This window comes from Buteo buteo, chromosome 17, assembly GCF_964188355.1.
Source record: "Buteo buteo chromosome 17, bButBut1.hap1.1, whole genome shotgun sequence".
Classification (NCBI taxonomy): Eukaryota; Metazoa; Chordata; class Aves; order Accipitriformes; family Accipitridae; genus Buteo; species Buteo buteo.
In genome coordinates, this window is record NC_134187.1 from 1,469,348 (window position 1) to 1,492,466 (window position 23,119).

A 23,119-nucleotide genomic window follows, 5' to 3' on the forward strand; every position below is an offset into this window, starting at 1 on the left:
CTACCCTCTCCTCACCTTTGGAGGTGGCTCCTGGAAGGATGGCGGCTCCAAGATTTTGGGAGGCCGGTGGCGGTTGTTCCTCTCCTGCTCCTTGGCCAGCTCCTTCTCCATCAGGTAAATGTCGCTGCAGGGGGAGACGGAGGGTGACAGCCCCGGGAGGGAGCCTTGGCACAGGCCCTCCGGCAGGGACTTATCTCCCATGCCCAGGGATGCTTGAGCTGGGTGGACCACGGAAAACATGAGGGAGCAAGGAGGGATGGGAAGAGCAAAGGGAAAGGACTGGGAGGATGTAGCTTGGTCCCAAACGGCCACACCAGCATCACCCCGGCTGGCCCCAGTGAGATGTGGGGTCAGGACTCCCCTGCAAGACACCTCCTTGGGAAGCAAAGCATTTCCATTTCAGCCCAGGCACCACCACCCCAGGGGCAGGTGGGCTCAAATCGTCTCAAATGGTCCTTTGAGTTCAGGCTTGGCCAGAAAACTTCAGACCCAAAATCTTGCAGGAGTTCATGTTTCTCCTTCACCCACCTGCCCACCCCTCCATCAAACCACGGACCTCCCCGCTCACCTCAAGCTGCAAACCAAGTCCTTGAACTTGGGCCTTTCACTGGGGTCGTAGTCCCAGCAGCGCGTCATGAGGGTGTAGAGGACGGGTGGGCAGAGGTCAGGCTTGGGCAAGCGGTCGCCCCTCTCCAGCACCCCGATGACATCCTTGTTCTCCAGCCAGAAGAAGGGCTGCTTGCCGTAGCTCAGGATCTCCCACATGCACACGGCTGTGGGAGCAACAGGAGCAACCTCAACTGATGCAAAAGCTGGGGGACCAGCCCCTCGCTTGGGTTTTTGGGGACACGGTGACAGTGCCACGCTTTGCTGCGTGACACCAGGTCACTTGGCTGCTCGGCCTTTCTGGTCCCTCGGTGAAAAATGCAGAGGAAAGAGCTGCCTGCTCTCCCGGGGAGCTGCAAGGAGCCCAGCTCCTGGTTGCTGCTGGCCATAGGGCTGTTGGGGATGGACAGAGGGTCAGATGAGCACCAGAGGCCATGGGGATGGGCTGATAGGCAGGGGGATGGATATTTGCAGGGGGTAGAGTTTAACTCAGCCCCCCCGACGGTCTTGAATTCACTGGAGGAGGATGAAGCACCTAATGATGGTCAAATTGCAAGAAGCTCTGCCCCAGGAACCCTTTCCCCAAGGGCAAGGCTGGAATAACTCCCCCGCTCCAGAGCAGGATTTCTCCCTGTGCATTAAAACAATGCCACAGGAGGCAGACGAAGCCCAGGACCCCGGTCCGTCCCCGTCCCACCACGCACCAAACATCCAGACATCGCTGGCCGTCGTGAAGCGGCGGAAGTTGATGGATTCAGGTGACATCCACTTGATGGGGAGACGGGTGATGGATGCTGGAGGGAGAGACAAGAAGGTGGCTGTGCTGGCTGCAGGGGGGTGAAGCAGCCCCAGCACAGGCAGGGCAGCGAGGTCTCACCACGGTCTCTGCCCTCACAGGGTTGAAGCGAGCCCCAATCCCATCACGCAGCTCTTACCTTTGTAGTATTCCTCATCCTCGATATACCTGGAGAGCCCGAAGTCGCCCAGCTTCACACACTCTGGGGAGGCCACCAGGATGTTCCTCACGGCAATATCCCTGCAAGGAGAGAGACCCTTGGCTGGGGAGAAGGGACAGAGAAGGGATGGAGAAGGCGAGCTCACACCCAGATAACCAGCTCACCCAGCTGCAGAAAGGGTGTGCAGCAAAGGATGCTGCCAGTCTCTGCCTTCGCCCGCTCCTACTCCCCACCTGCCTGTCCCCCCAGCCAGTCCCTGCCTTTCCCTGCCTCTCCCGGCATCCTGCCTGGCTCATTTTCCCTCCTGCCCTACCTGTGCACGCAGTTGATGGCCTCCAGGTAGGCCAGGGCTTTGCTGATCTGCAGCACGTAGAGGATGAGCGTGGGCACGGTGAGACAGTGCTTGTTCTGCTCCAGGTATTGCCCCAGCTGCAACAGGACGAGTGAGGGGGGCTCAGGGACCGGGCAGGGGTGGGAAGGGTGGCGGGGGGACAGGATGGGCTCCGGTGGTGGGACCCCGCTCACCTCTCCGTAGGGATAGAGCTCCATGATGATCCAGGTGGGCTCCTCTTCCGCAATGCCGATGAGCTTCACGATATGGGGATGGTCCAGCTTCTTCATCAGCACTGTGGGAGGACCATGTCAGACATCCTGCAATGGGAGGGCCCCCCCTCCAGGAGCCCAAACTCCTGTCCTGGGGTGTAGGGGCAGGTCTCTGCCATGAAGCTGGAGACAGAGCAGGAGGAATTCCCAGCAATAGCCTAGTACATCGCCAGAGGGATTGGGGCTCCTGGTTTCCAGCTCCCCAGGGATCTGCATCCAGGTGGTGCCTGTCTGCTCTCACACAAGGATTCAGCAGCTTTTCTTCCCTGCTCCCGGTAGCCAACCCTCCCATAAACCAAGTATTTTGGAGAACAGCCCTGCCACAGGGACAGGGCACGGGCCACCTCCCTCCTCCTGCTCTGTCCTGCATTGCAATGGCAATTTGTCCCCAAAGAGGGACCAGAAGATGCCAGGACAGGGTATCTGCCACCCTGACCGTAACACCCCACCGCTGCAGTGCTGCAGACACCACCAGGCCCCCCACATCTGTCCTCTGCCCGCCTACGCGAGCCCCAGGGAGGGGGCTGAGCTGGCTCCATCCCCCCGTGATGGGCAGCAGGACCACCCGGCATACCCGCTTCGCTCAGGAACTTGTCCTTGTTCTCCGGGCTGCAGTCCTTCTTGCAGGTCTTCACGGCTACATTGACCCGCTCGCCTTTCTGCAAGGAGAAGGAGGGGTGGGGGCTGCTTTACCCCACTCCCCCCGGCCGCGGGCGAGGCAGGCAGGGCAGGGAGAGGGCAGGATGCTCACCGGGGTGGTGTAGATCCCCTCGTAGACCTCTCCGAAAAAGCCTTCTCCGAGGATCCTGCCCAACGTGATGTCCTCCCGGGAGATCCTATAGTGCTGGACTTCACGAACAGGGGAGCAGGGCAGAGGTGGCAGCACCAGCGGGCAGAAAGCTGCCTGTACCCCTGCCTATTCCGCGGGCAGAGCCCCCATACTAAGTGGGAGATATTGGCAATCCCTAGGTACCAAGCCCCTCCATCACCCCCTCGGCAAGGACCCAGAGGTCCTGCCCCATGGCACACGGGGTGATCCCAGCTCCTTCAGCCCCTCTGGGGTGGGTAAGGTGGGCAGTGCAGGCAAAACCTTGTTCCTAGCTTTGAGGGAATGGGGTAGGAAATTGGGGTGGGCAGGAGGGGGTGGCAGGGCTCGGTTGGGGTGTTGGGAGATGGGCAAGAGGGCACCCAGGGGATGGCACCTACCTCCAGACCTCGGTCTTGTGGACTCATCAGGGATTTCAGCATAAATATCAGAGTCTAGGGCAAGAAGGAGGTTGCAGGCAGGGATTCAAGTAGCTCGCCGGGCAGGGGGGTTTCTTGCAGCATCCCCACGGGGTCCAGCCTCCAAGCTCAGAGCAGCCCCCACAGGGACCTCGGTCATCGGGAGCGTGTAGGATGCCAGCCTAGCCCTCCTCTGGGATGCTCGGCTGCATCTCACCCCCCCAGGCAAAGGGCTGGGGGTGTCCAGTTCCACGAAACCCCCAAATCCCCACACACTGGTGTCCCACAGCCCTGCCTGTATCCCCCGGGAAAGGAGGAGAAGGGCCGAAAACTCACCCACGCTCATGCTGTCCGACAGCGTGAACTGCCTCTCCTCCAGGTGCCTGTGGGGTGGGAAGAGGTCGGGGTCAGGGAGCGGGGTGGGGGGACAGGACGGGCTCCCAGCCCCACTCCGGGACCAGGCGCTACTCACGGGGCCGGGATCTGCGGCAGGCTGATCCTCTTCTCCCGCTCTGTGGAGAGGACGGCGGACAGTCAGTTCCCAGCCACCCCCATCGGAGCCTGATGGGCGCTGTCCCCCCGCCCGCCCAAATGCCTCGACCACACGTGCAGTGAGTTTGGTGGGTCTCAGCTGGGGTCACTCTAAAGCCACGGGTGATGCTGTGGCCATGGAGAGAGCGGAGAAGGGCTCGGGGGGGGCGGACAGGGGTGAGGACCGTGGTGGGGTCGGTGCCCTCCAGGGCACTCACCTCTCCTGGGGAAGACGATGAGGGAGGTTTCCAAGTCCCCTTGCAGCCGGCAGTAGCCATCAATGAGGTCGGCCATGTTCTCCGCCTCGGCCAGAGAAGCCGTCTTGATAGCCAGGGACTGGGGGAGACAGCAGGGACGGGGGTCAAGTGAGCCAAAAGCTGGGGCAGGGGGATGCTGGGATGGGGGGGGTGCCCCATTCCTCTCCACCTTGGGGTAGCTTGGTGACGACCTCCCTGCTCTGCAGCTGATCCCAGTTTCTCCAGCATCATCTCTCCCAGCACCCCAGGACACCCCAGCCAACATGCCTGGCACCAAACCACCCCTGAGCAGGGGTGGACCCTTGGGGCAGGGGCACCCCCAGGACAGCCTGGACGTGTCCTGCTTTGGGGGACAGTCTCCCCTCGGCCGGGGCTGGAGGCAGGAGCTCTCTCAGTGGAAACAGAACCATCCACCAAGTCCTGCCTAATCCACAGGGATGCGATGCCACCCCACGGCACTGGAGGATCCCCCATCCCACCCACAGCCCCCAGCACCCGGGGCACCCCCCCCCAATGCCTCCTCACCTGGGGGGTGCCGCTGAGCCCCAGCTGCAGCACAGCCCGGCCTTCTTCCACGCTGGAGCATTTGATGGACTTGATGTGCTTGAATTCAGCCAAGCACGTGGGCTGGGGAGAGAGGCAGAGCCCTGGTGTCGGCTTTATTCACCAATTTAAGAGCAGCCACCCCCCATTTCCCATCCAGCACCCAACACCCCCGCCCCGTACCTTCGCCTCCTTGCTCGTCATCTGCCGGATGCCCTTGGGTCCGATGACCAGGTCCACCGTGATGTTCCACCCTTGCTGGATGGGGGGGCAGCAGAAGGAGGATGCAAATTTTAGGGGGGAGGTAGCCCCAGAGCCAGGTCCCCTCCCTCAACCTGCTGCCAAGTGTGAGACACTTTGGAAAAAATCACCTTCCCGGCGGGACTTGAAGAGGGGATGGTTTGGAGAGGGGATGGTGGACGGTGCAAGGCGAGGAGCCCAGCGTGGCTGGTTTTCCTCCTCCTGGCCCCAAAGGGGTTCCCAGCGCTCCTGGTTTGCCGCCTTCTCACCCCAAAGGGGTTCAGCAAACTTCAGGCACCGGTTTGCACCCACTGGGTTTGGACCCCTGGGTGTGGAAGGTCCCCAGAGCCCCCGCCGCAGCCCCAGTCCCTGTCAGCTCACAGCGTCCTCCAAAAAGGAGCCCCCAGAGCCTCCCCCCGGTGCGGGCAGGGGGAGAGATGCTCAGCTGCCCCTCAGGGAGGTGATGCTGGGGGGCTGCATGGGGGATATTGGGTTTGTGTCTCCCTTGGGGGGACAGCGAGTGACTTCTAAGCCTTAGAAACACCCCGCAGGGACTCCTCCAAGCTGGGGGTGGCCGAGTCCCCATCCGAGTCCAGGGACCACGGTCCGGGAGCAGCCCACAGCAGGGTGGTTTTGTCCATGCTGCCACTTGCAAGCATCCCCAGTCTGCGCTGCCTAAACAGTGCCAGGGGATGCTTCGGTGTGGGCAGCTCACTGCCCTGCTATGCAGGGTTAATTAACGGCTTGAGAGCACTAATGACTACGGTTGCAGCTTTAGCAAGACTTTTCTGGGTTTAAGGGCATGGGAGATGCAGCCTCAAACACCAGCTTGTGATGGAGGTTGTCCTCATCCCGCAGTGGCCCCCCTGCACACTGCCTGGTACAGGGGGGGCACAGCCAATGCCTGACCCCAAAGCACCCAGGCAGGGGGATCCCATCCCATCCCATCTCATCCCACCCCATCCCATCCCATCCTGCGGACTCACAATGAGCTCGCAGCGGTAGCTCTCCTGGTCGATGTTGGCAAAGGTGGAGAGGGTATGGAGGAACTTGAGGATGCACTCCTCCTCCCGCAGCAGCGCGTACTGCTGGAAGGTCTGCTGGATCATCTTCCGAAACTGCTTGGGCTGTGGACACAGTGGCCGCTAGCCATGCTGGGCAAGTGGCAGGCACGCAGTGGGGATGTGGGGTGCAGAGGGTGCGAGCTGCACATGGACACATGCACGCACATGGACACAGGTGCACCCATGGACACATGCACGCATGCGCTCACCTGGAAATATGAATATGCACCCGCACATATGTACATGCATCTGCGTGCACACCCATGCATGTCCACACATGTGTGCATGCCAGCATCCCTCCGTGTGTGCATGCTCACTCATGTGTACTCAAGTATGGGCAGATGTGCATGCAAACCAATGTGTGCGCACATGGCCACATGTGTGCATGCATACGCACATGTGTGTGCGTGCAGGTGCATCATCACATGTGCGAGCAGATGTGCTTGCATGCATATATCTGCATAGATATACTTGCATACGTATGCACATGCGTGCAAATACACCCTCACATGTGTGAGCAGACATGCCTATACATGCAAATCCACCCATGCACACTGATATACACAGGAGCACATACGGCCCCGTATGCGAATGCACACACAGAGGCAGATACACCTTCACAAGTGCGTGCAAAGCACCATGAGCGTGGGCAGATGTGCACATACGTGTGTACAAACCCACACATGCACACTGATGCGCACATCTGGCCCCATATGTGCACGTATACACACGTGTGCATGGGTGCATGCGTGCAGACACATTGTCACACGCATGAGCACAACCGCGCATGTACACAAGCGTGGGCAGATGCGCGCACACGTGCAAATCTACGCGCGCACTTCAATGCACGCACATGAGCAGCCCCAGCCACGTCCGTGCACGCTCACACCCCTTGCACCCGTGCACCCAGCCCTGCCTGTCCGCACCCACACCCACGCACACATCCCTCACCTTCAGGTTCTCCTGCATCTGGCTGGGGAAGAAGAGGTCCAGGCCCACCTCTTTCCTGGAGAGCAGAGACCCCCGTGCACATTAATGGCCCCGCAGGGACCCCCGCTCCCGGGGCTGCAGGGGGGCCTCCCCAGGGACCCGCAGACCGGCGGGGGGGGGGATGCACCAAGCAAAGTGGGTGCTGAGGGGCAAGGGGGTGGTCCTGGGGGAGAAGCCTCCCACCCAGCGCAAGGTGAAATGTTCCCATCTCCCCCTCCTTGCACCCTCCCCATCAGCAGGGCTGATGGCTGCGGGAGGATGAGGAGCTGCGGGATGATGAGGAGCTGCAGGAGGATGAGGAAGGCCATCTGCAGCACCCCAGCTCCTCGGGGCCGGCTGGACAGGGTGCGCGGTTTAGGGGTAAGGGGCTTTCTGCCCAGCAGGACGGGCTGTGCCTACTCACTCCAGGAACTCGAAGTTGGACTTCTTATCCAGCGCGTTTTGAGGCATGTCCTTATAAAACCTCCTGCGAGAAGGGAGGGACATCAGACAGCCACCCTTGCGCTTGCATCCCCCCACGACGTCCTCCCACCACAGCAGAGAAAGAACTGGAAACTCCGTCCTCTCCTGCAAAACCCTCCACCGCCCCAGCCCTCACTCCCCCGTCCTCCCCATCCCTCCCACTGCAGCAGACAGGCTGGGACAGGCAGAGACACGTACCTGAGCTCGAGGCAGCCCAGCTGCAGGGCCATGCCTTCGCTCACTTTGCTGGCATAATTCTGCATGTACTCGCTCCGGAGCTGCCGAGGAGATGCAGGGGTCAGGAGGAAGAGGGGATGGATGCTGGCACGGGATGGTGGCAGGGGATGCTCACAGAGGATGCTCACAGGGGATGCTCGGAGGGTCCATGCCCTCCCGCATCCCGTGCTGGGATGCAGCAGGGGCAGGAGTGGGGTGGAGGGGTTGGGACCGGCTATCCCTGATGGACACGCACAGATCCAGTGGAGGGATGGGACCACAGGGGCTGCCCATCAGCAGCCCAGGGTGAAGGTAAATGGGCTGCAAGGTCTTGGGAATCAAGTTTTCTGGGCTGGAGAGGAGGAAACATCCTCCTGGAGCTAGGGGGTGGGTCAGGGTGGCTGGAGAGGAGACCTGGCTGGGGCTAGGAGACCCCCAGGGCCACCTCTGACCTGCTGGTAGAAGTAGAGCAAGGTGGTCCTGTCCTCTTTGAAGCGCTCCATGAAATCCTCCGGCAGATAGCGGATTTGGAGATCGTACCTGGCAACAGGAGAGCCCCTCGATGAGGACCATGCTGGAGAAGCCTTCCCTCTAATGGGGCTCGGTGGTCCCCACGCTCCTGCCCCATGTGGGTTTGGGGACACGGAGAGGGACACCACCACCATGGGTCCTACCTCCACTCAGCCTCCAGGTGCAGGCACTCGTACTTCTCCTGCACTTCGCCCACCGTCAGGTCCGGGTGCAGCCAGTGGATCTCATCCGACTTCACGTGCTTCAGGCGGAGCCCATAGCACTCGGCCAACTTGATGTCGGGCCCAATGCGGCCGCTCACCAGGATGGACCTGATCACCTCCTGGGGTGGAAAGGAGCAGGGCTGAGAGGCGAGCATCCCCAGCCAGGCTCCAGATGAGCTTTAGATAGCAGGAAAATGAGGAAGAAATACAGCAGAACTGCAACAGAAATGTCCCTGGAGCAAAAACACAGCCTTGGGTACAGCCACCAGCCCCAGCAGTCCCCATATGAAGCCTCCAAAGATGCCTCCAGCTTGCTCTGCAACAACCCACAGCCTGAACATGCCTCATCCAACCTCCCAGAGGTGTCTTGGTTGGGGATAAAAGCCCAGGTGGGTCATTTCCACCCTTCTTTATGCCTCAGCTGAGCTACACCTGATGCACGGCATCAGTTGCAAGCAGGTAGCAAAGCAGACATCATTGTTGCCGGTGAGCTTGCGGTGCGGCTTGTTTCTCCTGCCCTAGAACTGAGGCATTGCGGGCAGGGAGTCCCCAGGACCCTGCCAGGCCTCTGCTCTCACTCTGATAGCCAAAAAGACAATTAAAAGCTGATTGTTATTAACAGAACCGGTGGCCAAGATGACCCCGGCGAGGAGTGACCACCTCTGGCTTGCTCTGCTCCTGCGTCCTGCTGGCTGTGCTCCCACCCCTGCACTGGGGACAGCCGGACCGTTGCTATTTCATGGCTTCACTTGCATTTTCCCTCCCTAGGCATCTCCTTCCCAGCCTGATGAGTCCTCTCCTGCTTGCAGTATGGGCAGGAGAGCAAGAGATGCTGCTGGCCCTGGAGCTGGGTGCACCCCTGGGGTCCCCAGCAGGCAGCGGCACCATGACGTGGCCACGGGGAAATGCTGAGGGCTTGGGACTGTGAAGGTCACTGTCCCCTTCATCACTGAGGACCTGTGGTCATGCAGGTAAGCAGGGATGGAGGAAAGGTGGGGACCCAGTTCCTGAAGGTCCCCAGCCTCATCCTGACAGTGCAGGCTGAGCCCCAGCCCTGCAAGGCACCGTCATGTCCCAAATCCACTTGCTCCCTGCACTGCTGTGCCCGGGGATTTCTTCACCAGGGCCTGGGAACTCCTCTTTGCTACCCAAAAAGGGGACCAGCAGCAACTCACCAGGGCTGATCCTTGCTGCAGGAACGGGCAGCGGGGCCAAGGAGCCCTCACCCTCTCCAAGGGCCCCCTGAGCCACCAGAGGTGGCCAAATTTTCTCTCTGTCCTCCAGGTTTTGGTGCTTCTCAGCCACAGGGCTCTGGGGGCTACCATATCATGGGAAATCGTGTCTGGGAAGGGAGCTAGCTCTGATGCTGGGTGGACAAAACAGCCCCCCCTCCCCTGCCCTGTCCACCCCCCTGCCCACGTACCCGGATCTCCGTCGTCACGGGGCACTTCACCAGCTTGAAGTTCTTGCCCATGTTGAAGCTGTTGCTGTAGAAGCACACCTTGAGGATACGCATCTCCTCCTTGTCCATCTCCAACGTCCCCATGCCCAGGGTGGCTTCCAGGGTCCCGGCCAGGCTGCGGGAGGAGCTGCTCCGCGGGCGACCCAGCGCCTCGGGGATGGCCGACATCCTCACCACGCCGGGGTTGCTAGGAGCTGAGCATCCCTTCCCTGCGGGACAGACACCGCGCTGGCACAGTGGGGACCCTGGGGAGTGGGGGGGTCACCCTGCGGGATGGGGAGAGGGTCCGGGAGATGGGGATGGGAGAGGGAGGGGTGGGATGGGGACAGCGGGGACACCCCCAGGAGGGAAGGGATGGAGAGATGGATGGAGAGAGAAAATAAAGAAAGAAAGAGTGCGACAAAGGGTGCCCTCCGTCCTGCCGTACACCCCTGGCCATGCACGGTCACCGGGTACCCCCGAGCTCAGCACCTCTGGGCAGAGCCTTGTGTCCTTGTCACCTCCAGAGCAGCGCCTATGTGTCCCACCACCTCCGGAGCAATACCTCTGTGTCCCCATCACGTCCAGAGCAGTCCCTGTGTGTCCCCATCTCCTCCAGAGCAATACCTCTGTGCCCTTGTCACCTCCAGAGCAATGCCTCTGTGTCCTTGTCACCTCCAGAGCAATGCCTCTGTGTCCCCAGCACTCACCATTTTCTCCCCTCCATGAAACCCGGGTGAAGGTTTCAGGCTCCAGCTTCCCAGCACGGGTACCTGCAGCTGCAGCTGCAGTTCAACAACGTGACCTCCCAACCGAGCTGAATTTAGCAGATAGCTTTGCAAAAAAAAAAACAATAAAAAGCAAAACGGGGCAAGCAAGCTGGGTTCCTTCTCCCCCGGAAGGGCGATACTTATTTATATTGATTTGCTCTTTTATTTTTAGAGGGGATAAAACCCAGAAGCCTGCTCAAAAAATGTCATTTGAGCCAGAAGGGAAGTGGCTTGAGTTTTCCGTTCACTGAGAAAAACACTGAACGGGGTATGTCAGTCTTGGATGATCTGAATGGATCCAAAATTTTCCTCTTCACCTGGCTTTTGGGTTGCAAGCTGGGCAGGGCTGGCACAGAAGAGGGTTTGCTCTGGATTGCTTTCTCTTCCTCTCTAGATATGCATTTGGGCTGAGGCTGGGCAAACTCAGCTCACATAACCCTGTAAGAGTACAGGTATTTCTCTCAGCCCAGCCACTGCCTTCTCAGGAAATCACACAGCTTTGCACAGAGCCTGACCAAACAAAATAACCAGCCAGCACAGCCAGATGCATGGGACAAATTCAGATTTGCAAAGAGCTGCTCCAAACTGCATTTTTGGGGGCATGAAATAAAAAGAAAAATGTGGAAGTTCCCCTGTTAGGGTGCTTCTGAGCTGCAGCCCCAGCTGATCTTGGGCCTGATTAACTGCAAACTGAAGCGTTGAAGCTCTCATGCATCACTCTCGGTCTGCAACACGGAAAGGTCCTGGTGTGGCTCCGGGTGGGGGGGCTCCTGGCAGGGCTGGAGGGGCAGAGGGGCTGGGAAAGGGCTGGGGTGCCTGGAGGGTCTCCCCAGTTCTGCCCCACGAAGGCAGGCAGGCTGAGGAGCAGACCTGGAAGATGCTGCAGGGAGGGGATGGGGTCAGTGGGACTGGCTGCAGGACATCCTATACATCCCCCTGCGTGGGGCTGAGGGTCCCGCTCTCCCCACGATCCCCACGGGGTCGGACGGCCGAGACGGACTCTAATACGGCGGCAAACAGTGTCAGAGCATCCCTCGTCTCACCCGGGGGCGATGCGCCCAAACCTCGCGGCCGGGCTGCCTCGGCGCTGGAGCGGATGGGGAGCGCTCGCACGCAGCCCCGGCAGCACCGACCCGGGGGGGGAGCAGCGAGGACGGGCTGCTGTCACCCTTGCAGGGCTCGGGAGGGAAGCTCCGTCCCACGCCACAAACCTGAACTGCAGGTCCGGGCTGCAGCCATCTTCCCATCGCCAGCCTCTGCAAAACCAAGCACCGATGGGGGACACGGCAAGAAAAAACATGCAGCAAGGAGCTGCCGGCAGGACCCCTTCCCAAGGCTGGCTGCTGACGTTTTCTTCTCCCGTTCCCCCGCTTCTCCTTCCTCGCTGGGATTTGCAACATCATTTGCACAGCGCTTAGAGGCGGCTTCGCTGTAATTACAGCCCCGTGCAAGCTTGCGAGCTAGCGGGACGCTGCGTGCTGCCTCCCGCAAGCTTCGTCTTTTTAAAGCAACTCTCCTGAGTCACTGGCCTAAAAATACGCGCGGCGTAGCCTGACACTTTCAGGTCTGTACCAAGGGTTTTGCTGGCAGCGGTGCAACGCGTGGACGGCCCAGACTTTGTTTTCCAGGTTTCTCCAAGGGAACAGGGAAAGAGGGTCCGCATCCCCGTGGCTGCGATGGAGCATTGCTACGACAGCGATGGGATGCTGGGATGCTGGGATGCTAACCTCGGACCTGAGCGAGGCAGCAGCGCTGAGCTGGGCACTCTCGCCTCTTGCACGGGCCGGCAGCGAGCCCAGCCACGCCGGCGGTCACACACTCGTGAGCTCACATGCATTTTTCACACTGAGTTTTGATTTTTTTTCTGTCCTGCACAGCAGTTTCACAGGCTGCACAAGGAGGACCTTGCAGCAACCCACATCCTTTGCAGAACACCCCTATGGCTGGCTCCATGCAGGCCTTTTAGCCAGATCCCCTTCTCATACGGGCTGCAAGGGCTGGCTGCAGCGCGGACAACCAGGGCATCCCCGCTTCCCCTGTCCCGTCTCCGGCCATGCCAGGGAAGCCGGGGCCATCCCTGCAAGCGATACCATGGATGCTACATGCCTGAGCGACACCAAACCGCATCCACGCTGCTGCCGCCCAGCACCATGCTGTGCTGGATGAGGGTTTCCTGCTCAACCAGTCTTAATCAGGGAGAGGGTCAAGCAAAACCAGCAAGCCCCCATCCCAGCTCGGCAGCAGGCACGGAAATGCTTCGCTTCAGGCTTTGCTACAGCTCTCGCTGCTCTGCAGAGGAAGCTGGTACCCAAAAAGCTTCTCCTCCCAGAAATAGAGAAAATAAAGATTTCTTTTGCTAAATAGCTAAAAACCAAACCCTGCGCTCTCTGGGTTTCAGAGGGACCCTCCCAGGGGGGTATCGCGGTGGGGACGATGGCCCGAGTCAGCCCCAGGGGAGAGGGAGTTCGGCCCTTGGTTGAGACGGGCAATGGCTGACTTAGGAAGCATGCTGGTATTTCTCAGGGCACATGGACCCAAAATGTTTCGCTTCGGCTCGTCTTCTTTTTCCCCACTTTATCTTCGTTTTCTGCTTTCTTCCTCCAGCCCCATTCCCACAACACGTCCCCTCACACTCTCACTGAGCCCATGGGCCCAGGACCGGGGCTGGATGTCCCCTCCGTGTCCCTACCCTGATGAACGAAGCAGAGAGCATCCCGCAGACGGCATCCCGCTGCCCCTGAGCAGCACCTCCGACCGTCGTGGCCGGAGGTGGCCAGGGCTAGAGGCAGCCAGCACGAACAAGGGCACATCCCGTGTTTCGATGTCCCCTCAAGCCCAGCACAGACACAAGGGACGGCTCCAGTTCTCCAGCCAAGCACCCCGCAAACTCCCAGCCCCTGCACGGGTCGAGATGCCCATCCAAAATAAAGCCGGGAAGCGCAGCGAAGGCAGTGCCTGCTCCCTGCCTGCGTCGCAGCTGTGCAGCGCCTGGGGGGGCACATCCCCGGGGCCATTTGGCTGGAGGGGACGTGTACCCCATACGGACCTGGCCATACTCTGCCTCTCGGCTTCAGGGATGGAGAAGGGGCCCTGGCCACGGCCCGAGCCCCCCGGACCTCCACCCCCTGCCCGCTCGCCTCCTCTCTGGCGCGAGGACATATCCCACCGTGGGGACGTGTCCCACTGGAGCCCGGTTCTGTCCCCAGTGGGGACAGCCGTGTCGTACGTGTGATGCAGCTCCAGCCAGGCAGACGGGGACGGCAGAGCCCACGAAATGAAACCGAGAGCTCGCACTGCTGCCACCGTCACCAACATCCCCTTGCTGCAGGCTCTGTGTGTCGCCCCCCCCCCCGGCAGCCCCCGTTGCCTTCTCCTGTGGGTGACACCCCAAAAGGTCCCCACGACGGCTCAAAGCCACCTCCCGTCCCGCACCCCGGCACAGCCCTGGACCAGGAAGTTTTTCCGCTCGCTCCCACGTTCTCAGAAAAGTTTGGTGCCGGGGGGTGCCACTTCCTCCAGCCCTACCCCGAACCCCAGACGCACCTGGGCTGACGGCCACGGCCACAGCGACACGCTGAAACCCCACGGAGCCCCTTCCCCAACTCAGCGCGATGAGTTTGCCCCTGCTCAGCCTTCCGCCCACCTCCTCGAGGGGGCGAGGGTCTCGGTCCCACCGTTGCACCCTGGGGCACCCCAGGCACCCAGAGAAGGGGGTGCAGGAGGCAAGTAGGACTTACGGAGAGGCGGCTGTCCCCTCCGTCCCCACGCCGAGCCGGCGCTGACAGAGCCCACATTTCCTGCTGCGGTTGACAAGCGTGCACAGACGTATTTGCACAGCACTCAGGCAGGCAGGGCCCACGCACAGGCACGCTCACACATGTGCTGCAAGCGGTTGCTCCAGCCTGTTGTACAGATGGGGAAACTGAGGCACAGCTCGCTCCTGCCCGGAAGACCAGTTTGGGTGATCTCAGCACAGGGAGGTGGATGCAGGCAGCAGGCAGAGAAGGCAGCTCGTATCGCTCTCCTCTGCAAACCTCAAAGTTTGGGTCCCGCTGAGCGATGACAACCCCGAAGTGCCTGCGCCGGGGGGGGCGGAATCTGACCCGAAGACCCTGCAGGAAGCAGGGGACGGGGACAACGGTGACCTGCGACTTACCCCAGTCACCCAGGAGGATCTCCAGCTGCCAGACCAGCCCACGGGCTCCAGCATCCCTCATGCCGGGACCCAGCGCATCCCACCCCGAACCATCCTGCCTCTTCTCTCGGCTGCTGCCAAGTTGGATCCCGGCTCCATCCAAGGAAAACACAGCCCCGGGAGCAAGCCAGGGACCTCAGCCCAGCCTGAGTCACCCCGGGGAGCAGCATTCCTCAATGGCAGGGGACAGTGCAGGCAGGGCCCCAGCAGGCAGGGCTGCCTGCTCTGCCCCCCCCCCTCCCCAGCCCCCGGCCCTTCCCCTATCTATGCAGGTATTTAAATGACTCATTACTTTATTGCTCCAGTTCCCGGGGGAACAGACAGGCTCTCACCCTGTTTGGCACCTACAGCATCACACTCCAGCCCTGCTTCAGCACTGAAACCAGTGAGTTTCCACTGTATAACTGGGAGTGGGGATGGGTGCTCTCCAAGCCATCACTTGCAGTGGTCTGACCACCCTGCTGCACTCCCAGCCTTATCTCTCGTTCCCCATATCTACCCCAAATCTGCCTTGCCCAGCTCCCATCCATCACTTCAGCCCTGTCCCCCAGAGAACATGGGGAGCAGGTTTTTGCCTCTCCACCGCAGATCCTGGATAGGTATTGAGGGCTGGCAATGCAAAAACATGCCTCAGGGTGCTGCTGGGACCTCCACGATGGCTGGGAGCCGAGTTTCAGCCAGATCCAAGCCTCTGCCATGGGGTGTAATGCCGGCTGTCCAGCCTTCTTGCACATCCCATTCCTGCCCTGCATCTCCTCTTCCCCCGGTTCTGCCCACCCAGGGCATCTCTCCCCTTTCCCACCAGCGAGGGTTCATCCCTGTGGGATTTCACACCGGCTGGCCTCAGTGCATCCCCGGCACATGCACGAAGCTGCCGGCTTGGCAGCGGGATGCGACGGCTCTGGGAGGTGAGATGCGAGGTGGGATGGCAGCAGGGAGCCTGGTCCAGCGGTGGGAGCTGGCTGGGGGGGACCGGGATGGTCCCACTGTCCCCATTCCTCCCCCCCCTCCCCAGGGCAGGCAGCACTGGGGCAGGCTGGGGACCGATGTTTCCTCACGTGATGTCCCCTCAGAGGAAGCCTGCATTTCGCAAAGCGAAGGAAATGACACAGGCTCCGGCCAGCAAGAACAGGCTGCTCCGGAGGGGGGTTGCAACAGGTACAGAAGCGCTCTCCCCTCTGCTAAGGGACCCCAAAAAATGCCCACCCTGCTGACCCCCTCCGTCCCTGGTGCAGCAGCTCCCCATGACAGCCAAAACCACCCCCAGCAGATGACAAGCATCCCGCAGACCTCCTTGGGTCCCATCGCATTTCTGCCCATCTGACATCCATCTTACTACAACAGCAGCCTAGGACCCCTCGTCCTGTCTCCTGAGGAGGGGGTTATCCCCCCCCTGCAGACATGCACACCGCTTTTTCAGACTGGGAAAACACCAGCGTGGTTGGTTTTGGGTGCAAGGCTGGGCATGGACCCGCATCCCATCTCCCCCTGCATCCCATCGCTCCCCCCGCATCCCATCTCCCATCCCGAAGCTGCGACTGCGACCTGCACCCCAACAGCCGGTGAGACGGCCGGTATCGGAGACGTGCTCCCGGGGAATTAGAAATAACACCCGGAGAGCTGCCGTCAAAGCCCACGCGCGGCAGCTCAGCTGGAGGGGGTGACTCAGGCACGGGGGAAAGATCTCCGTGTTCCCGGCGCAGAGCAGCGCTGTTTATCTGGAGCCGGCGCTGGGACGAGGCAGGACCATCTGGGGAGGAACGGCTCGCCGGGAGATGGGGATGGCGGCTCTGCCGGCAGCTGCTCGGGGATGAGACGGCAGGCTGCCGGCATGCCGGTACCCAAGGTGCTGGGATGTCGGTGCAAGGCTCCCCACAAGAGTGCACTGGGGAGGGGGGCTTGGGGACCCCCAGCCCCACTTCTTTTGGCCATGGCCAATGCGATGCCTGATCCTGAAGACAAAATGTCCCCCCTGAGCTGCTGCTAACTGCTCCCAGCCACCTCCTCCCCAGGCAGGGGGGTCCTGCAACCGCCCCCCAAGCATTTCATAGGCCCCATGGCTGCAGGGGGGCCACAGCATCCTCCACCCAGGGCAGACTGCCCAGGTTTCAGACACAAGGTTTGTTACAAGGATCCCGTCTGGTCTCCGCTCCAATAAAAGTCTTCCTGACAGAACTGCCTGAGCATTGCCCCTTGGCCGTGCCAGAGTCATCGGCTTCTTTGCGCTGCCCCAACTAGGAGCAATCCCATGGCTGCAGGGGGAAAAAATGCCCCTTGAGCAGCCCCAAGCTTTGTAGGAAGAAGGGTTCACCCTAAATCCCTCATCATTTATGCCAGGAGAGAAACAACTCACACCACAGCCAGCAAAGCTAAGTTTTTATACTCCCCTGCCTGCAGCTGCCAGACACAAAAAGGATCACAGGCAGGCTCTGAGATGTGGTTTCCAGCCCATCCTACCAAGGGACTGAGGTCCCACAGCCCCACAGAGGTGCTACAATCCTGTATCACTGGGGCTCTCACTCATTCTTACAATTAATAATGTAATTATCACTTCGTGCGTGTTTTTTTTCTTGTACGTCCACAACCAAAAATGGGTGCAACAGTGCTCCAGCCAAGAACAATGTGACTGTGGTGTAACAAAAAGGGTCAAATGTGCCAATAGCCTGGAAGAGCTCCCAAAATCAGGCCTGGGGGGCTCTGAAAACCCTTGAGGGCAGTTGTAGGGGAGATGCTGGAGATGCTTCTTGCTCTGGGAATATACAGGACGGGGCTGAGACAGCATCCCCAAGCCAAGGGGCTGGAGTGGGCTGGCAGGGCTCAACCCTCCCCACCAAACCAAACCACCCAAGCTCACGAAACGCCATCAGGCTAAAAATAACCCCTGAGCGGCACTCAAAGCCTCCCCTCGGGGAGGGCAAACAGCTTCCTAGGAACAGGGTGGGCGTATTTCCCGGTAACCTTTCTGCCGGAGAAGGAAGCGGAGTGGGCGAAGGCTTGCAGCATCATTTTTGGCACGGCGGGAAGTGTGCCGGCAGGTCCTGGTCGCTAAGCATCCCGGTCGCCAGGCAACCCGTGGGAATCACGGGAGATGCTGCTCCTGCTTCCTTTTGGGAAGGAGGAGGGAAAGGAAAATAGAGGGTCTGGGGTAGAACCCCCCCCTTTACACGCGAGGCTGGGAGGGAGCTGGCACCAGGCATCGGCCATGGGATGCGGCTGGCATCACCACACCAAGGTACCCATCAGGGTCCCTACCGCAGGCAGGGCACCCATTTCTGGGTGCTTACAACAATTCCACTTATTATATTCATCTCAGCTTTCTGAAGAAAACTCATCTCCTCCAAAACTCCTGGATAGGTTGTAGCTTTTTTGGCAGAAATTTCCCAGAAGGTGCCAAGCTGCAGCTCCTCCAAGCCCTTCCCCTGCGCCAGCCGGGAATTTCAAGTTCCAGCCGCTTCTCTGCAGCCTGGAAAAGCCCTCGGCCACGGTCACACCACACAGTGATGACCTCCCCCAGCAAAAACCACCAAGCATCAGCTCGGAAGTCACCCCTGAGTTCTGCTTTGAAACTCATTTCCCTTTCCAAACTGCTGGGCTCCACCACTGAGCTCTCTCACTATGCTTAGTAGGTTCGTTAGCAGGTCCCATGCCACCCATTATATTATCTATACTGTCCTCGATGGCTGCAGCACGGCTTTACAGCCACCTCTCCGGTTGGGCTGCGTTAGAGCTGCACAGTCCCAGCACATTCGGCTGGGTTTGCAAAATGTGGAAAGTTTGCATTTCCATGGGGAATTCAGCTGAGTTTGGGAGAAAATAATTGCTGTCATTTAATTGAGTATTTTATTTTCTTGCTCGTCAATCATTTCTGCCACACGCTATCATGCTGCTGTGCGGGCTTACGCAAGACTGGCTCGCCACCAAACCAAAAGTTTTTTAATCTTTGCAAAATTTCCAGCCTTTTTCTCGGAATGATAAACATTTAAAATACCATTTTAAAAAATGAAATAAGCCAAATGACCCTCCAAGGTGCCTTCAGCTTTCTGCCCACCTGGCCTGAGCTGCAGACGCACAAGCTCAGGCCAAAACATGACATTTAATCCCCTTGGACTCCCCCAAACCAGGTGATTTCTAAACTTTTTTCAGTGAGAGGTCCCTAGTTTTTTGACCTCAAGGTTTTCTTTTGATTTGGGGCTGGTCCTAGCAGGGGGAAAGGCAGCTTCATTTCAAGTCACTCCGTCTCTGCAGAGGGCCGGGGCAGCGATGCTCTCACCTATGGAGCAGAGCCGGTTGAACATCCCATGCTGTCTCTGCAAGGGGAGGGGTTTGGAGATGTGGGGGGGATTTCCCCATCTGAAATCCCTCCGTGCTTCAACCTTTGGAGATAAAACCAGGCAGTAAAATGCCCCGGTTTCTGCCAGGTGGAAATTCCCCGTTTGCTGGGCCCCACGGGGACAGGCCAGATCCTGGCAACACAGGCAGGTATTTTGCCTCTGGCTGTAGTGGCAGAGGGAGGTGAAGGCAATCCCCCTTCCTCCCCCTCCTCTTCTTCCTCCTCTGCCCTGCTGTAGCTCAGAGCAGGGAGGGGAGCCCCAGGCAGCCCCCCAGCCCTGCAGCCTGACCCCCCCCCCGCCTGGCACCCAGCCTTGCCCTGCTCTAACCCTGCAACAGCAGCACCCGGCCGGGACGAGGGAAGGAAAAAACCTCCAGCTCGGGGGCCCTGGGAAGGGAAGAGATGGTTTCCTTCATGCAGGGGCAGAGGGGTGTGCGGCATGGCACAGCGTGCAACACGGCACAGCGTGCAGCACGGTCGGGCGTGCAATACGGCAAGGTGTGCAGGGTGTGCAGCGGCTTGCACAAGGCTCAGAGGCAGAGCACCCCAGGCGATACTTGCTAAAGCCAGCCTAGGACACGAGACTAAGGTCAGGTTGCCCGTGGCACCGCTCCTGCTGAGATGGAAGTCTATCAAATCTGCACAAGTAGTTGCATTGGGCTGAGGCTGGGTGGGCAGAGCTGGGAGTCAGGCGGGGCAGGGACCAGGACTCCCTGCCAGGCAGGGACGAGGGCAGGGGACAGCAGAGCTCTCCTGCATCAATTAACGGCGCCAAGATGCTGAAAACCTCCACGGAAATCACCTCCCCGGGGCAGGCATCACTGTGCAACTTTTCAGCCTCACGAGCAAAGCGGACACTTCTAGGCCACTGTTTTCAAGTTCTCCCCGGGATGAAATAACTCACACCCTAAAAAAGTCCAGGCTTTTTTCCCAGAGGGAGCCCTGCTTGTGCCTTCAAGTGGCTCTTTGCTCAGACGAGCTGTGGTCTCTGGGGTGTACGGAGTGGCCGCTCACAGCGACGCTGCCTGCCCCAGAATCTGCAGCACTTCCTTCCCTGCACGGCACCTTTCTGCACAGCGGGGCCATCCCAGTTCAGCCCAGTGCACCAGCTAACTTGCCTTACTGGTAGTTACAGCCAGGGAGAAGCCTCCCCCCTCCCAGGACGTGGCTGCTGGGCTTTCCCCTGTGGGAACCAGACTTCTGCTGAAACTATTTTTTTAGCCATTTTTTAACATGAAACATAGCAAACCGCCCCAAAACAAAAAGCCCAACTGAGTCCTGCGAGGTTTCCCCAGGGGCTGACGGGAGCCGCATCTCCAACACGTCATGTTCCTGTTCCCTTTTTGATGCCACTTCCCCAAACAGAGCTGGGTGACCTCACTGCGATGCCACCGTGGCCACCAGCACTGTCTCTCCCTGCCCCACGGGAGCTGCGGGCCAGCCGGCCAGCCTCATCCCAGGGGAAAACACAGCCAAGCCAGAGGGATTGCCACCCCTCAGGAGGATTTTCCAAAGGAAAAACCTAATTTTATGCTCGTGGTTCCCCGGGGAAAGATCTCCCTGGGATTTTTGTGCCGGGCATCCTGGGTTTTACCCCTCCTGCATGCCAGGATGCCTCGCTGGAGGAGACGTGCGTATCACATAGGGTCTGCCACCACTGCAATTTGAAACACGAGCAAGGCTTTGCATGAAAGGTTCTCAGCTCCGTCTACCCCTCATGAGTAATAACTCTGCCAGGGAAAAAGCAACATGATTCAGACACTGCTTTCCCAGCCCCCAGCACCTGGAAGAGCCTTTATGCTGAATATTAATAATAGCTGAGCGCAAAGGCATGGAAACGCAGAGCTTGGTGACAGTGGCACTTGTGCCCCTGCATGCCAGACCTGTGTGTGCCCTTGCACACACGTGTGTGTGTCTCACTAGCATGTGCAAAGCATTGCTGGCAAAGGTGAGGCTGTGTTTCCCATGCACACACGCCACTACACACTGTGTGTGCATCCCTGCCCGCCCTCTGCAGACACCATGGAGCGGGCAGCCCCTGTCCCCGGCTCTCTAACGCCCGTGGCTCTCCAGACACATGCAGCTTGCTCCCTCGCAGCTCTTCTCGCTCCGACCCTCACCTATGCCCTTGCAGGCAAGGTTGGGAGCTATAAATCAGGGCTGCAGACCTGAACCCAAAGGATGATCTGTATCCCAATGCTGCCCTTCCCTGCCAGGTGCCGGGAAGCTCACGGACACCAGGTTTTGGCTCCTGCTATGAGGATCTTCCACCCACAGCCACGCAGAGGTGAACTTGCAGCATCCTCCCTGCCTTTGCCATGCGGCTGATGCCAGCGGAGCACTCAGAGGCGATTCCGCCTGCGGGAGCGACCGGTGAGAATGGGACCATTCCTGGGGTGTTCCTGTGCACCAGCAAGCCCTGCTGTTGCCCCTTCCCCAAGGCTTCCTCCAGCACGAAGGCAGCAAGGAGGGGTACGAGATGGATGCAGTGGGACACTGCAGCTGGCTGTCCCCTCCCTGACAGACCTCGGGGCCCTGATGGCCACCTCGTCCTGGAAATAGCCCTGTGCTGGGCACAGTTTTGGGCCAAGGCAGGGGTGGAGGACCCTTGCAGCATCACCTTGCCCATGAAGCCCCCACAACACATCAGGCCCAGCCACCGGCGCTGACCTCTCCCCACCTCCCTGCCTTGATGCCGGTGCCTCGTCCAGCATGGTCCCACTGCCAGCATGGGACGTGCACCCAGCCTTCCCTGGCTGCTGCATGTCACCAGCTCCCCGCCACCTCCCTGGGACAGTCCCAGCCCCATGTGCCACCTCCAAGACCCCCAAGTCCTTCCCGATCCCTGGCCAAGCGGTCAGACATCCCCCTGGATGTCCCTGTCCCACGGGACCCGGCAGTGGGGCCGCCTTTTCCAGCCGTGGGATGTGGGGCAGATTTACCTGACCAGGGCTGGGTTAGGAGGAGCAGCGTGTCCCAGGGGAATCCTCCGTTGGGATCACGCATCCCCAGCTGCATCGAACCGCAGCGGGAAGCACACGGGGCTGTTGCATCAGCCCCCCTGGACTGCAACGCTCCCATCTCCAGCTTTCCTCCCCCGTGTCCTCAACGGGCGCCGTGCCGTGCCGGTGAGTGCAGGCAAGCAGGCAGGCATGTTTTCCGGCAGGAACCGCCCCGCCGTTGGGCAAACATTGTCGCCGGCAGGAGATAGCAGAGCCCGGGAACCTCCCGAACTCTGGCTGCAGGGTGGGGAGCGTCGGGGGGGGAGCGTTGCACCCTACCCTCGTACGCCCCCAAAACTCCCCAGCACCCCAGCACCACTGCGGGGAGGGCTAAGGAAACCCTGCCCGTCCACCGTGGATGGCCGGCCGTGTTGGGGGACCCCCACCACGGGGTCAGGGGTGCCCCTCTCCTGCGCCTACCCAGGCTCCCATTGCCTGTCCTCCCTCGGCTCTCCCCCCCGTCCCCTCCTGGCACCCAAGCGTGTCGTGTCCCCCCCGCTCCCGCCGAGAGCTGGCAGAGGCTCTCACCTTGGCGGAGGGCACAGGAGCCGCCTTCGTTCCCCCGGCTCCTCGCCCCGGCGGCGGCGGCGGCAGGGACGGTCGATGGCGTCGCCGGCGGGGAGGGTTGGCCCAGTGGGTGAGTCGGTACCGGTGGCGAAACCGCTCCTCCCCAACCGCCCGCTTCCGGAAAGGGCTCACCGGAGCTGCCGACGCCGGGGAGGAAGAGGAGGCGAGAGGCGAGGAAGGCCCAGGACCCCTCACCTGCCCACCCAGCCTTCCCCACCTCAGTCCTGCGGGCGGGTTGGGGCAGGTTTTGGGATCCGTCGGGAATTTGGGCAGGGAGCCCGAGGCAGCCGGCGTTCAAGGCTTGGTTCCGCTCGTACCTTGGAAGAGCTGGCACGCTGCCCACGGTGAGCCCCCGCTGCAGGGGTTCCCCCCCCCCCAAAACCACGAG

The 23,119-nt window shown here is 60.4% G+C and overlaps 1 protein-coding gene across 4 annotated transcripts in view; it reads right to left on the reverse strand.

Annotated features, from left to right (window-relative positions):
- The window catches only part of PTK2B (protein tyrosine kinase 2 beta), a 28,224-nt gene extending 5,410 nt beyond the window's left edge, over window positions 1–22,814 (reverse strand). For all 4 annotated transcript variants that reach the window (XM_075048869.1, XM_075048868.1, XM_075048867.1 and 1 more), the window contains exons 1-22: window positions 22,693–22,814; window positions 9,850–10,097; window positions 8,367–8,545; window positions 8,145–8,232; window positions 7,675–7,754; window positions 7,418–7,480; window positions 6,976–7,030; window positions 5,947–6,087; window positions 4,904–4,978; window positions 4,703–4,804; window positions 4,139–4,256; window positions 3,862–3,901; window positions 3,726–3,772; window positions 3,372–3,425; window positions 2,917–3,014; window positions 2,740–2,824; window positions 2,088–2,188; window positions 1,876–1,991; window positions 1,542–1,642; window positions 1,311–1,400; window positions 569–773; window positions 16–124 (exon numbers count right to left, since the gene is read on the reverse strand). In XM_075048869.1, coding sequence (XP_074904970.1) covers window positions 16–124; window positions 569–773; window positions 1,311–1,400; window positions 1,542–1,642; window positions 1,876–1,991; window positions 2,088–2,188; window positions 2,740–2,824; window positions 2,917–3,014; window positions 3,372–3,425; window positions 3,726–3,772; window positions 3,862–3,901; window positions 4,139–4,256; window positions 4,703–4,804; window positions 4,904–4,978; window positions 5,947–6,087; window positions 6,976–7,030; window positions 7,418–7,480; window positions 7,675–7,754; window positions 8,145–8,232; window positions 8,367–8,545; window positions 9,850–10,056 — 2,154 coding nt within the window. In that variant the 5' untranslated portion in view covers window positions 10,057–10,097; window positions 22,693–22,814. The remainder of the gene's footprint in view (window positions 1–15; window positions 125–568; window positions 774–1,310; window positions 1,401–1,541; window positions 1,643–1,875; window positions 1,992–2,087; window positions 2,189–2,739; window positions 2,825–2,916; window positions 3,015–3,371; window positions 3,426–3,725; window positions 3,773–3,861; window positions 3,902–4,138; window positions 4,257–4,702; window positions 4,805–4,903; window positions 4,979–5,946; window positions 6,088–6,975; window positions 7,031–7,417; window positions 7,481–7,674; window positions 7,755–8,144; window positions 8,233–8,366; window positions 8,546–9,849; window positions 10,098–22,692) is intronic.
- Window positions 22,815–23,119: the final 305 nt, after the last annotated feature.